The sequence below is a fragment of the Suncus etruscus genome, chromosome 2 (assembly GCF_024139225.1).
Source record: "Suncus etruscus isolate mSunEtr1 chromosome 2, mSunEtr1.pri.cur, whole genome shotgun sequence".
NCBI classification, from domain to species: Eukaryota; Metazoa; Chordata; class Mammalia; order Eulipotyphla; family Soricidae; genus Suncus; species Suncus etruscus.
The window spans coordinates 109,147,740-109,161,582 of record NC_064849.1 but is presented as its reverse complement, the minus strand read 5'-3'; the positions used below and the strand labels follow the sequence as shown (position 1 = coordinate 109,161,582).

Genomic DNA, 13,843 nt, shown 5'->3' with positions numbered 1-13,843 from the left:
TTGTGTGTTTCAAATGCCCCACAGTGACAAAATATCCTGCAGGTCTGTGAATGTGTGAATATAGGTAGCATAATTTTATGTTTAAGCTTACTATCTAGCCACAAAAAAATATGATGGAACCAACTCCTGTTTTTATTTGAGAGGTGAATTAGTATAATAAAACAGTGTCTTTCCATGGTGAACAGAAATTTGCTACACAGCAGTTTTGTAAGCTATTAGAGCATTTTACAAATACTAAATAATTTTAGTTGTAAATTTTATAATCACTATCTAAATAAAGGTTATAGGTTTCTACACCAAATCACAACTTTTTCTATGTATTAACTACAGGTTAAATCTATATAATAAATTATATATTATAGTTTTATGTCAAGGCATTTTATTTAATAAAAATAAGTTTATATTTCCCTGATTTTAATTTATATGGATTGGTAATATAAAAAAATTATGTCTTTGATAGACAACATTTCTTGCCTGGAAGTTTCTAAGAAATTGTCATTGTTTTTTTAAAAAGCTATTTTTGAGAGCAGTATTGGTTTTAGAACAAAACTGAATAATATGTGTGCATGTTCCTTAAATTAACCCTACCAACAAACACATTATTTTCCCTGCTTCCTATAAAGTCTCTCATCAGACCTGTACATTCATTACTAATGATAAATCTACACTGAATCAATTACCACCTGGGTTAAAAAAAGGTTTATTCTATACGTTACACTTCTGTGAACTTTGACAAGTTTGTAATGACACGTATACAGCAAACAGAGAATCAGACTAGAGCATCATCCTAATTTCAATGTTTTGCCTATTCCTCCCTCCTCCCACTCCCTGATAACCAATAAGTCTGCAGTTATGTTTCCTTTTCTAGAGTGAAACCTTTATATAAAGCTTTACAGATTGACTTCTTTCACCTAAGGAGCATGAATTTAGATTCACTCCAGGACTTCTTGTGGCTTTTAGCAGCTTGTTCCTTTTTCATACTGAGTAATATTTCATTATTGGAATGTAACACAGTTTATGTATCCATTAACCTACTGAAAACCATTTTGACTATTCCTGATATAAGTTTAATATAATTAGCAGGTTTTGGGGGTTGACAAAACTTTACAATTTTCAGGATAAATACCAACCAAAGAGTGTGACTGCTGGGTCATATGTTAAGAATTAGTTTAAGACATTGCCAAACTGGTTTCCAAAACTACTGTTCTGGAGATTAGTAAAAGGGTGTTCCTTTGGCATTATAGAGTTCTGGATTTTGACCATTCTAATAAATGCACAGTAGTGAATGCCTGCATCGTGGATTAGAGGTACTTTTGAAGTGCAACATTTCCCAATATGTCAAGTTAAAGGAGTACAATTTCAAAAGATTTAAGTTCAAGACTTTTCTTGGTCATATCCTTTTGTATCATTTGGGTATAAAATCAAGTCAAAAATATGTAACTCTCATTGAAGCCACTTAATTAAAAGTCTGAAATCACCATTCTAGCCTGGTTTTTCCATAAGGATATAGAAGAAATTGTGGAAAATTTGTTTCACAGAGAAATATTCCATCTTTTTTTCTTAGTTAACTAAAATGAATTTGACCATTCACTTTAGAATTCATAATGAATTCCGTATTGAATAAAGTGATGACTGCTCTTCATTTGAAGGGCCTAACTTTTCTTTCTTTGATGCATCTCTAGCTATAGTTCAGTTTAATGAAAAATGATGACTGCATCAGCTTTCATCCATGAAACAGATTTTAGCATTCTGCTTAGGTCTCGTACATGCCAACATCTAACACTTAGTTCTTATGAAGATCAATGACAGGGATATGTCCAGATTAGCAAATATATATCATAATCATGTATTCACTCAATTCAGATTTCACACATCAACTTCCAAATGCAAAACCTAGAATTTACTGTATTCCAGCAAGAGGAAAATCACAATGGAGTATTTATAGAGAAATATTTGTACTTTCAACATAAGTTCAACATAAATTATTTTAAATATGTATCTGGCCCACTGTCCACAGGAGTGCATTTTGAAGCCATCTATATGGCTTCCTCAAGTGTAGTAAATGACACTCCAGAAAGAAGGGGGAGGCTGAGTTTTCTAACAAATGTTGAAAAATGTTGAGAAAGACATTAAAACTGAAGTTGGAGCAAATAAGACAATCATCTTGCCAGTGCTTGACCAAGATCAATCTCCAGCATTCCATATAGTTCTCTGAGCACTGCTAGGAATGATCCCTTGAACACACAGTCGGGAGTAAACACTGAGCACAGCCTGGAGTGGCCAAAAAAAAAAAAAAAAAAAAAAAAAAACCACTAGAAAGGAGAGGAAGGGAGTAAGGGAGTAAGAGAAAGGTAGTTGTGGATAGGGGAGAGGAAAGAAAAAGGCAAGAGGAGGCAGAAGAGAAGAGAGAAAAGGAAAGCTTTATAAAAGTTCTCATTTCTTCACTTCAAGGAAAATATTATGCAAAATAGATATGCTCATTGATGGGGTGGGGGGCTTTGTGGCCACACCCGGATATGCTCAGAGCTTACTCATGGCTCTGTGCTTAGGAATCATTCCTGGTGGGATTAGATGATCCTATGTGGTGCTAGAGATTGGCCACATGCAAGGCAAATGCCCTATCTACCATACTATCGCTCCAATCCACCTTCATTGATTTCTTTAAATGCATTTTATCAAAGAAAGAAACATTCAGATAAATTAATCATTTCCCTCACTTGCAAGCTTCTCCAAATGCATCTTCCCATTAAAGACTGCTCACTATAAAGCTTTGCTGCAGTCAAAGTGACAGCATTGAAGAGGACATAATGAGAACGTCTGCTGCAGTGAATCATTATCCATTTCTAACACTTCCTTATGAAACTGACTTCTAATCATGTGCCAAAGAGAGCCCTGCTAACTTCAGGGCTTTGATTAAGAATAGTGAAGAGCCCTTATCATAAATGTATTCAACACAACAAAAAGAATAAGAGACCCAGAGAAGTAAAGCCTCATGTGGAAGAGTTTAGACATGTAATACCAAATGCCTTTAACGGATGCTTTCCTTGTCATAGAGCAACTTCTATAAAATTACTGAAAATAAATTCTTCAGGGCTCAATCTGAATTAATAATTTCCATTTGTATAATACCGCTTACTCAAAATTATTTCAGTGAATAAAACTCTTATGTTGACAGTCTTTTCCACAAAATAACTCTCTCAAGATGTTCCAGGTCTAAAGTCAAATCAGCATTAAGATCCTTAAATACTCTATTCACTCTTAGGTATAATGTAACCTAATATATAAAAATGTTCAAATATATATAAACATATATATAAAGTAGTATAAAAATCGATTACTAAAACTAGTTATTAAGAATTTTCCAGACATTTGGCTGGTTACATACAATCTAATTAGTCTAGATATGCTATAATGTATAATACAAAAATATTACTATCATTTAATAAGTAGAATTTCCCAGACATTTGAATGGTTATATACTCATAGACTATTAGTCTAGATATGCTATAGTGTATAATTTGGAAATATTATCATTTAATGAATAATAGAAAATACATATAATCGAGGCATCATGGTGATAACTAAATTCCTAATCTTTAAGCAGTGTTGATTTATATTTTGCTATTTATTTTTATTTAGCTTATTCTTTTATTAGACATCTGTCTCCTTAGTAATCTTGTTTGTTCTCCAATGAAATTGTTGTGGTCCATGAGAACATTTATCAAATGAAAAAGTTATATATTCATCTCTGATTCAATTCTATGCTTCAAAAACAGTAAAAATTCTGAAAGTGATCTTGGATAACAATATAAAGAATGAGTCAAATTCAAGTAATGACAGCATTTTGGACTTGGTTGACAAATCCTAACAATACTTTCAAGTCATTAACAATGTGTTTTCAGGTTACATTACAAATGCTCATAAAGAGACCAGTTGAGACAAAGACCGTTAGCAACTAGGTTTCTGCTGGTTTCTCTAAAGGCAAAAGTGATCTGAATATAGAATGCCTTAAGTGGATGTCTCCCTTTTATACTTCATAAGGAACAATTTAGCATCCTGCATTTGATACCAATACGGTGTCAGTCACAAAGTAGAATAGCACCGACATACAAATAAACTAACCTCACGAAACTGCTGCCCTTTCTATACTGGATCAGGGTCAGTCTGTTCACATTCTGAGCACATCTTCCTCAGATTCATTCTGCCTTCTCTCTCTCTCTCTTTCTCTCTCTCTCTCTCTCTCTCTCTCTCTCTTTGTTCTTACTGTACGCTTCTCTTGAGCATAAATAATCTACATTTCCACAAAGATGGCACTTGTGGTCAAAAAAAGGATCAAATAAACTGGTCACTGCGATCATATAAACCGCAGACTTGGAATCTTAAGTAAAACATATTCTATGACACTGATCCTATCAATCAATAAACCTTGAACCACTGTGAGAGATTAATGTACTAAATTAATACAAACTACTAACCGAGAAGACTCTCAATAAATTGTAGTAACTTAGAGCTTGAAAGTCTGAGAAATATGCGTAAGTGCATAGAGAAGGTGATATTTGAAGGCCAAGAACAGATGTTTAAATTCATTATGGAAAAACTATGATTGCATAAAAAGGCTTCTCAGCAGATGAATGTTATGACTAAATTCATGCTTAAAGATTTTGGGTAAAAATGAACCAGCTGGGAAAGAAGTTAGTTAAGCACGAATTTTAAGACATCAAACTGACCTAAATTAAGATGACTGGGCAAAGAGCAAGAATGAAAAGTGAGGAGGCATATCTCAGCCCTGGTTTCAAATTACGAGTACATAGCATCTCAGATGAAATGAAAACAGAGATAAGGAGACAGCTCAAAAGGTTGGATCACATTCTTGGTATGCACAATGCCCCAGGTTTAATCCTTGGCACTTCATGGCCTCCTCAGCATTGCTGAAAGTAATCTTAGTGTCTTCCAGCACCACTGGTAGTTTCTGCTTCAAAAACGAAAAGCAAAAAGTCAAAAAGAATCTGGAGAAATAGTGCAACCAGTAAGATGCTTCCTTTCCCTACAGCTGACAGAAATTCAATTCCTGTCACTCTGGATGACTCTCCAAATACCACCAGAAGTGATCCTTGGACACTGAAGGAGGCATATACCCTAAGTACAGTTGAGCATAGTCCACAGACACAAAATAAATATTTTTTTTAAAAAAAATTTAAAACAAAGCAAATAAACAAGTGAAAAGAATGTGAGACTCTGGATGCACAACACTTGGCTCAGGTGAAACAACACTGACCAGGGAAAGACTGGAAAGGGTACAGTCATACAGAAAGTAAACGGTTATTTTTATAAGTAGATATGTCCAACATTTCAGTAAATTGACTCCAGGAATACCAAATTTCTATCACAGATGGCAAAATAATAATGATAAGCCTCAGTAATAAAAAACATTCTTATTATTTGTTTCTTGGAATTATCTGGAAGATGTGCTTTCAGAAATTCAAAGAATAAAAATGAAACTGCAAGATGTATTTGAAATAAAAACTGGTGCAGAGATTACAAAATATATTTAAAACTAATGAAAGTGTACTTACACGTTTTTCTTATTAATGCTGCATGAAAAAAGAATGGGGAATTTTAAAAAAGAGACCCAATACTTGCATAATAACTCTATAGCCATTATTCTCAGTTTCCCTACTAAAAATGCCTCGCACAGGGAACTTCCTTGCCAACCAGTGAGATTTTAATTCTGCCCATAGCAGACAACCTATTAGCTTGCCAACCAGTGAGATTTTAATTCTGCCCATAGCAGACAACCTATTAGCAAGCTTCCTCCATTCCCAACATTACCAGCTAGTCTAGCCATGCCAATTCCACCAATGTCCCTTAAACCTTAGAAAAAAATGGCTTACACTGCAACATAATATTTCTACATGCTTTTATTTGATGCCACGGCATCATAAACGTTTAGGGGAATTCAGCCCACCAGAAGTATCCTTAGATTTTCCTGGTGGGGAGAACTGCAATATCCCCCACGGGGTTCCTCAAAAGGCCCACTGTGGATGCCTTTTTCCCCTCCGTGGATGGTTGAGGAATTTCCGAAGAGATGCTTGGCATTATCTCAGGCAAAACTGTGATCTCTATCAAATAATTTGGCTCAGAAATTCCAGCACCAAAGATTACTAAGAGAACCCCTTTTTCTGGAGATGTATAACCCTAAAGTTCAGACAATGTTTCAAATATGTCCTTGCAGGTGAAGTTTCTTGGAAACAAGGGCGAAATTGACTCTGCTCAGAAAATAGGAAAAACACACTTTAGGAGATTTGGTTTCTTCCTGTGCTTGATCCCAAAAACAATGAATCCCAGCTCAGGAAGATCAAGTTTCTAGATATTTCTTTCCTCCTCCTAACCCTTGTTTTGCAATTAAGGTTGGTTGTTAAAAGCTGCCCTGAGTGTTACCTTTTCCTTTGCAATTAACCTTGCCTTGTTATTGTAAATATCGGTTCTCTGCACCTCTGACTAGCTTACCCCTATAAAAACCCATTTGGAAAATAAACTTGTCGCACTCCTGCACTCCTGCCAGAAGATGTGTGGACCCCACATACTCTGTGTGGTTTCATTTATTTCATATTTCATATTTCTCTGTACGCCAATTCGGGCAACCCACTCTCCCTTAAGTGAATTCATCGAAATCCCACTGGCGCTGCAAGAAAGCGGCTTGCAGCGATCTGATACTTAAAATCACCAAATCTCAGATTCTCTACCTTTAATACAAAGTAGCCAGTAACACAGGATGTGTTTTATTCTGTCTTAAATAAGCGAAATGGTTGAAGTGTCAAAAGTATTTTAATATTAAGCCTCAATAAATTATACTTGTGTTCATTTGGTGGTTAGTTTAGGTCAGTGGCTTTAAAGCTCTTCAAACCATGAAATCTTTCTCAAAGGAAATGTTATACAAGACAGAAAAAGGTAATGTAGAAGCTGAAGTCCACCAAAAGGGTATGAAATGTGGTCCTTCACACCACCCATAGCTTTCTTTCCTTCTCATTTCCAAAATAGTTTTTCTCAGGAGTCCATGGAACACACACTTCCTTTTTTCACCAAATAATCTGTGTAAAAAGGAGAACGGGGAGCAAGTCTCCCTGCTAGCATGCTAGACATGATAATGTTTTTTACTTAAAATGTCATCTTTCATTTTTACATCTCAAGAACGCCTGAAAGAAAAAAACCTGGACAAGAGCTCCGAGCTAGAGTGCTATTAGAAACTATATAGTCCATCTCCTGTCTCAAGAGAAAATTTTCATAGATGGTTTCAAAGTAATTCCTAATTTCATGATTTCTGTCAGAGCATGTAAGTCTTCAGTGACAAAAACCCAAATATCTTTTAAATGACTGGAATACTTCTCTACCTTTGTCACTTCCCCACCCCTGAAGGCACATAGATTTCTCAGAACATCAAAAGCAAACCAACGTATTTACACAGCCAGGTAGTCTTCCTCTCACAGACATATCATGGAACTAATACTTGAGGAGGCCAGGAGTATTACATACCCCAGAAAGTCTGCTTGATCACCGCAGGGCTGCTATTTTTTTTTTAATTAAGTTAAATAGTTTCAGACACACCACAGTCCCCACAGCTCTCATTAACCTACACAACTACATTATCTGTCTCTCCCTGGAAACATTTGAATATGTGGTCTAGTGAACAGGGCTTACAGGCTGACTAGGTAATTTCTGGCACACTCAAACATATATACATCACAAGTTTCCGTGCCTGTATAGATAATCAAATACAAAACTTTTGATACATCTTATTTCTCAATCAAGAGACATTAAAGCTACAAATCTCAATTGCCTGAAGTTTTCTAATGCCCAAATGTCTCCACAGTCCAAAGGACTGAAACACTAATATAAACATGAGCACAAGCCTCAGGAGTCTCAGAACAGAGTTTACACAGCAGATAACCATAAATCCGTGTATTTCTTAAACTCTTGGGAGTCACACTGTACCTATCCAAAAATGAAGGTAACAAATAATGCTTTGTGAAATCACGTTTGCTTCACACCAACCACTTATTCCCCTTCCTTCTTCACCAGAAGACCACCAAAGCAGAATAATCTGCGTTAACAAGCTCCAAGCCCCTTTGAGGAAAGGTCAGTTTGCTAAGCTATCAAACCAGTGCTCACATATTTGCATCCTAGCATCCTTTTATACAGACAACACACACACACACACACACACACACACACACACACACACTTTCAAAGATTAGCATGTGTATGCAAGAGCTAAAGAGATAGGACAGTGCTTAAGGTGCATATCTCACACGATCAGAGCAATCAAGTTTGATCCTTAGCAACACATCCTCCCTCATGTAACAGGCATTACTGGGTGCAGGCCTACAAAGCCGTTAGACACTATAGGTGGGGCTAGGGACTCAATCCAACCCCAACACTTCCAATATGGCCACTATTATCCCAGACACCACATACTCAGACCCTCGGAAAGTTATGAAGCCCTGTTAGCAGATAATCGCTGGTTACCACAATACCCTCCACCCAAGAAAATATAAAAGCTAAATGGAGCTCACCTTTAGAACATTGTCTTACATATGTGAGGACCTAGGTTCAATCCACTGCACCACAAGATAAAAAGGTAAAACACACATGTAAAGACAATTCTTCCGATTTCTGAGTTTGAATAGGAACAAATAAAATCAACCTGTCTTTAGAGCAAGACACAACTAGGATGTGTCAGAGAAGAAATGGTGTACTATGTACATCCTGAATTGAAATTTATATTTGATATTTTTGAAATGATTGCTAAAATATAATTTAAGACAATCATGTATTCTCACAAGCATCTTATTTTCTTTAATGGTTAAATAAGTCTAGTTTACCTGAAATGATGCTGTTAGTGAATAAATTAATAAGCGTATCTTAAAACCAAATTGTTTCCATTTTTAATATCCAATCGACTCACTTCATTGAGAGGTAGAGAGAATATTCAAATTCTGATGTTGCTCATAAAAAAGGTATTTTTTTATTTGCAGGAAAATTGCTGTGTGCCATAAACAGCAAGCTCATGAGAGGATAGATTTATAGAATGTATTATTATCTATTAAAATAAGTATACAATGTATTGTTAATAAAGCTTTCGAGGAGACAAAGCAATCACATCAACTGTGGTACCAATGTTTTTCTTTTAAAACATGCTGTACAACATTAGATTTGCCACTGTCAGGTATTTAAATCAGTCAAAAGAAAATGCTATATCTTAATAGGATTACATTGAAAAAGAAGTCTCTCATATTTGAAACAAAATATTAGTTCCAAAAATGAGAGTTGATGTTAGCTTGAGTATTCATCCTAATCCCAAACCTTGCTCTGGCAGACATTCATTTCCTTCTCCACAATTTGGCATACTAATATGACAGTACTGTTCAATAAAAAAAAATTACTGCAGCATCTAAGCGAATTTAGAAATTGTTTGCCCTTTTATTGTACAGATAAGAATAAAGGCCAAATTATCTCAAGTACCATATTAAAAATCATGAAGTTAAGAAGTCGTTCTAGCTAGAGATTTCCCAGTTCACACCAGTTCACACCTCTAACTACTGGAACAGCAAAAATTGAGAAACTAACAATCCCAGTAGATATCTACCAGTAAGAGTGCAAGATATTCCCACAGAACTACAAAGAATATTTTAACTGTCAAAATAACCCCAAAGATGATCATATTCCAACACCTTCTGAATATTAAGTTAGAATAGTAATACATTTGCTACATTTCCTCTAACCACTCTTTATTCAAAATTTAAGAGGCCAGTTTATTATGAAATACTATCATTTTATTCTTTAAAATTTATCTAATATATTTATAGCCAATGCATCAAACTTAAGCATACTGTTCACGTGGACACCCTGGTAACTTTTAATGAATGCTTTTTATGAAGTGGAGATTATTACAATACAGACCCCTAAGCATTTTAAAGATTTACATTAATTCCAAGCTTTTGAAAAACGTATTTACAGAAAGTGGCTTCTTTTGCAATTTATATGTCCACAACCATTTCTGTTAACTAAAAGGTATTTTGGAATGGGATCAACTGATATTGAATGTCAGGGCACGACAGCAAAACTTAATCAGATTGTTTCCATTGCGGGTCAATGCTGTTAAACTACTGGATCTCCAAAGGGATAAAGGGGCTGCAATTTTCAGTGAGCAAGAGAAAACAGCAAACCTCCTGTTAATGGCCATCTTTCATTTAAGCACCACCTGAAAACAAGAATTTGGACTTTCACACTGTTTATTCAGTTCTTCTCTATGTAGCTCTCATTCTTCTCCCTCCAGAGGGAAGCTACATGCTTTAGCCTCCTGACCTCCAAATTCTTTACTACAACTGATTGTGAAAAGCAAAAAAAAAACCGCTCTTAAAAAAAAAAAAAGAAAGAAAATTAAAAACCTGGAGCACTGGCAGGCTGTTTGTTTTAGGTCCACGTAGAGCAAACATAGGGACCTACAGCCCCAATTCTTCAGGCTAAACTATTTTGTGACATCTTAGTCTTTTGTGCATTTAACATAATACCCTATAGTATTCCACGCTGGCACCTACTTAACTGTAAGAATAACCCCCCCAAAACGCCTTACTAGCTAGCGGCTTCTCCAAAACTGCTTTCCAGTGCAAAGAGTAAGAGTCTAACCGGTGTGCATACAATCTGGAAATGCTTCTATGGAACCCTTTTCCTTTTCTAGCAAATCGAAGATCCCATGGACTTCAGGCTCAGAAAGTGACCATGGGTCAGAGGGTGGCACTTTGATTTTTAAAAATAACGAGAGGTAGCAATAAAAAAAAAAGACAAAACCAAAAGATACCCAAAATGCGGAACACGCCAGGAACAAAGGAAACACAAGCATGTGAACAGGAAATGAAGCAACTCTTAGACACACAAATACCTTTTGGGGCCGCCAACGTAGGTGAAAGTAAAGGTGGAGTCTGAGTACCTGAAATCTGAAGCGGAAAAGTCCAGTTAAAAAGCTACCCCCTAGTGCATTATTCACCGCGGAAGTGATCTGTGACCCCCTAATTTGCAGTAGCCCCCTAGTAGGCTTGGAAGAGCCGACAAACTGGGGGGAGGGGGGAGAGTCTCCAAGTCCGCGCTCCCCGCCCCGCGCTCCAGCGGATACCGCGCACCCCTTGGCCCGGGCGCCGCGGGGAGGCCGCCCCCCGCAACAAGTGCCCGGTTCCATGGCAACGGCGGGAATTTCCTGGGTCCCGGGGGCCGGAAGCATCCCTAGCCAAGCTAGAGGCTGCCAAAGCAAGAAACGGGGTTCTCTCCAAGGAGCAGAATGGACGAGGGGCGACCCCCGGGCCAAGGATGCTTAGCGCTTCCGAAACCCCGGGGCTCCCTTCTCTTTCCGGGGCAACGCACTGCCTGGTCTATCTATCCTCGGGAACCTAACGGGAGCAGATGGGGCCTGAGCCCGGGCCAGCGCCGCCTTCCCCGGAGGAGGGGACAGACAGGCAGGTCGGAGCGGGGCGCAGCCGGACTGCACCGCGCGGCGCAACGCAACGCAACGGGCTCCATTCCCGGCCGCCGCCGCCGCTCAGCCCGTTGCGCAAAGCGAGCGTGGACACGGGGGGTCATCCTCCGGGGGAACTAAAAATATACCACTCGCAGCCCCAGAACCCCGCTAGGGCCACCAGGTTTCTATCCCCGAAGGTGGGAACTGGGTCGTGGGATGTCTAGTCGGCTCCCCGTCCAGCTCTTACTGCAGCAGCTGTTGCCAAATGCACCCCCGGAATGGGAATGGGGCCGTGCAAGCCACCACCACCGAGCGCGCGCGCGCACACGTCCACACACACACACATATACACACACACACACACCCCTTGCACTCGCACCCCACATACGTGTGCGGTGAAAAATAAAGCTGGAAAGGGGTGCCAGCGGGCTTCGGGCAGAGCACTAGATGAGACCCGAGGCTCCGGGAAGACGGATGAGAGAGAAACTCACCTGCAAACAGGCAGTCCTTGTCGGCTCTGGACTTCTGGATCACGACGTCGATATCCTTCTGAATGCGTTCTTGCCGTGAACACATCCCCATGAAATAGATCCCTGGAAAAAGAAGCAAGCCGCGATTGCCACCCCACCCACCCGCCCGCCCCGCTCGCTCGCACGCTGGCGGCTCTCCTCTCTGTCAAGATTCCATTATTTAAAAAAAAAAAAAAAAATGAAACCTCTGGCCGAGGCAGGGGCTGAAGGCGAAGTGGTTTCGGAAGTGATCCGGGGTGAGAAAGCAGGAGGAGGAGGAGGGAGAGGAGGAGGAGGAGGTCGAGGAGGAGGAGGTGGAGGAGGAGGAGGAGGAGGGGGAGGCCGGCTTTGCATTCCCAGATGTGACCGCCCAGCTGCTCGCTGCTCGCCGCCGCTGGATTCCGCTCGCCTCCCCTCCTGACAATGGATGGCGATGACACCGAGTCTCCCCGGCGCCCTCCCCGCCCCCGCCCGGACCCACGGCCGCGGGAAGTCCGGGGGTGCAAGGAGGCGGCCGGAGAGCAACGAGGGGGCGGCGGGGCGCCGGCCAGGGGCGAGCCCGGCGCTCGGTGACCAGCGGGCACACACGCCCCTGGCGGCTCGCTCGCCGTCGCCCGGCCTTGCACACTCGCGCCCGCGGGCGGCGGCGGCGGCGGCCGTGCCCAGACTGCCTGCTGCAGCGCCACCCGCCGCAACCCCAGCCGCGCCCGCCCGCCCGCCGCCCCGGTCACCCCGCGGCTCCCGCGGCCCGAGCTTTGCGAGGGGCCGCCATCCCGGGCGCAGGCTGGACGTCCCCGCCCGCGGGCTCGGAGGGATGAAGACTCCCGGGCTCCCGGCCGCTGGCACCCCGCCTCCCCTCCACCTCCACCACTTTTATGAATTCGACTCCACTTTCGGAAGGAATTATGACTCATATGGAAAACCCAAGCCCGAGTGACTGAGAGGAAGCAGCGGGTTCAATTAAAAAAAAAATCTTTGCAAATCAAAATAAAGAAAGCGAACAGATCTTCCCCCGTTGCCACATCAGGCAAGATTGGGAACACTCCAGAAAAGCAAACCTGGCAGGCACACCAGGGACTCCCGCGCCTGGACGGTTTGTTGGGGTTTGTTTGCTTTCCCCCTGCTTTTTATGTTTGGGGTCCCCCCCCCAAATATTCTAAGGAGTTAAGTGCCTTTGGAATGCCCTTTCGGAATGGCAGCCCCATTGGAGGGATTGCCTCCACTTGCAAAAACTCACCAGTTCCTCTCCGCCAGGTACTTCTGTCCATAAACATTTGGCAGAATCCGCGGACACGTGCCGGGGTCTTCCTAAAAGATGGACATCTGTCTGGGTTGTGATTTTAAATCACGCCTGCCTTTGCCAATCGCGGAGAGGGCGCTCCTACAACCTGGCTGTCTTGTTTGGAAATGAGATAGTGCCAGGAGCCTCACTTTTTTTTTCTTTCCAGCCTTAGGACACCTGGGGCTGCTGTGGCACAGCTCTGCTTCGGTACTGCCATACGCCCCTGGGATAGGTCTCCGGTGCCACTTTTCTTGTGGATTTTCTTTGCCTTCACTGAGTAAGCTCTCCTGAGCAAATCTAGTCTCTTTGGGGCTCCGCACTTCCAGTGCCTGGTGCAGCGCCTGGAGTATAAAAGGGAGGTTTTTCAATGTTGGCTGATTGGGTCGCTCCTGCAGCCTCTTTCCTCTTTAGGTAACCCGAATTCAACCAGTTTTCTTGTCAGCATCCAAGAGCAGTGAAACTGGTCCAGAGCCTGCATCTGTCCAGTCTGGATTCTGACAGGAGCACCGTCATATTTGGGGGTGTTAGATAGATCTCAAGATCCTC

At 41.0% G+C, this 13,843-nt stretch overlaps 1 protein-coding gene across 2 annotated transcripts in view; it reads right to left on the bottom strand.

The window, feature by feature from the left end:
• The window catches only part of PARP8 (poly(ADP-ribose) polymerase family member 8), a 175,302-nt gene extending 161,997 nt beyond the window's left edge, over nt 1-13,305 (bottom strand). The window contains exons 1-3 of one of the 2 annotated variants that reach the window (XM_049768368.1): nt 13,253-13,305; nt 11,998-12,099; nt 10,937-10,991 (exon numbers count right to left, since the gene is read on the bottom strand). In XM_049768368.1, coding sequence (XP_049624325.1) covers nt 10,937-10,991; nt 11,998-12,099; nt 13,253-13,289 — 194 coding nt within the window. In that variant the 5' untranslated portion in view covers nt 13,290-13,305. Of the gene's footprint in view, nt 1-10,936; nt 10,992-11,997; nt 12,100-12,221; nt 12,644-13,252 lie in introns of those variants that run through there. The other variant, XM_049768367.1, reaches the window with a different exon arrangement.
• Between the last annotated feature and the right edge of the window lie 538 nt (nt 13,306-13,843).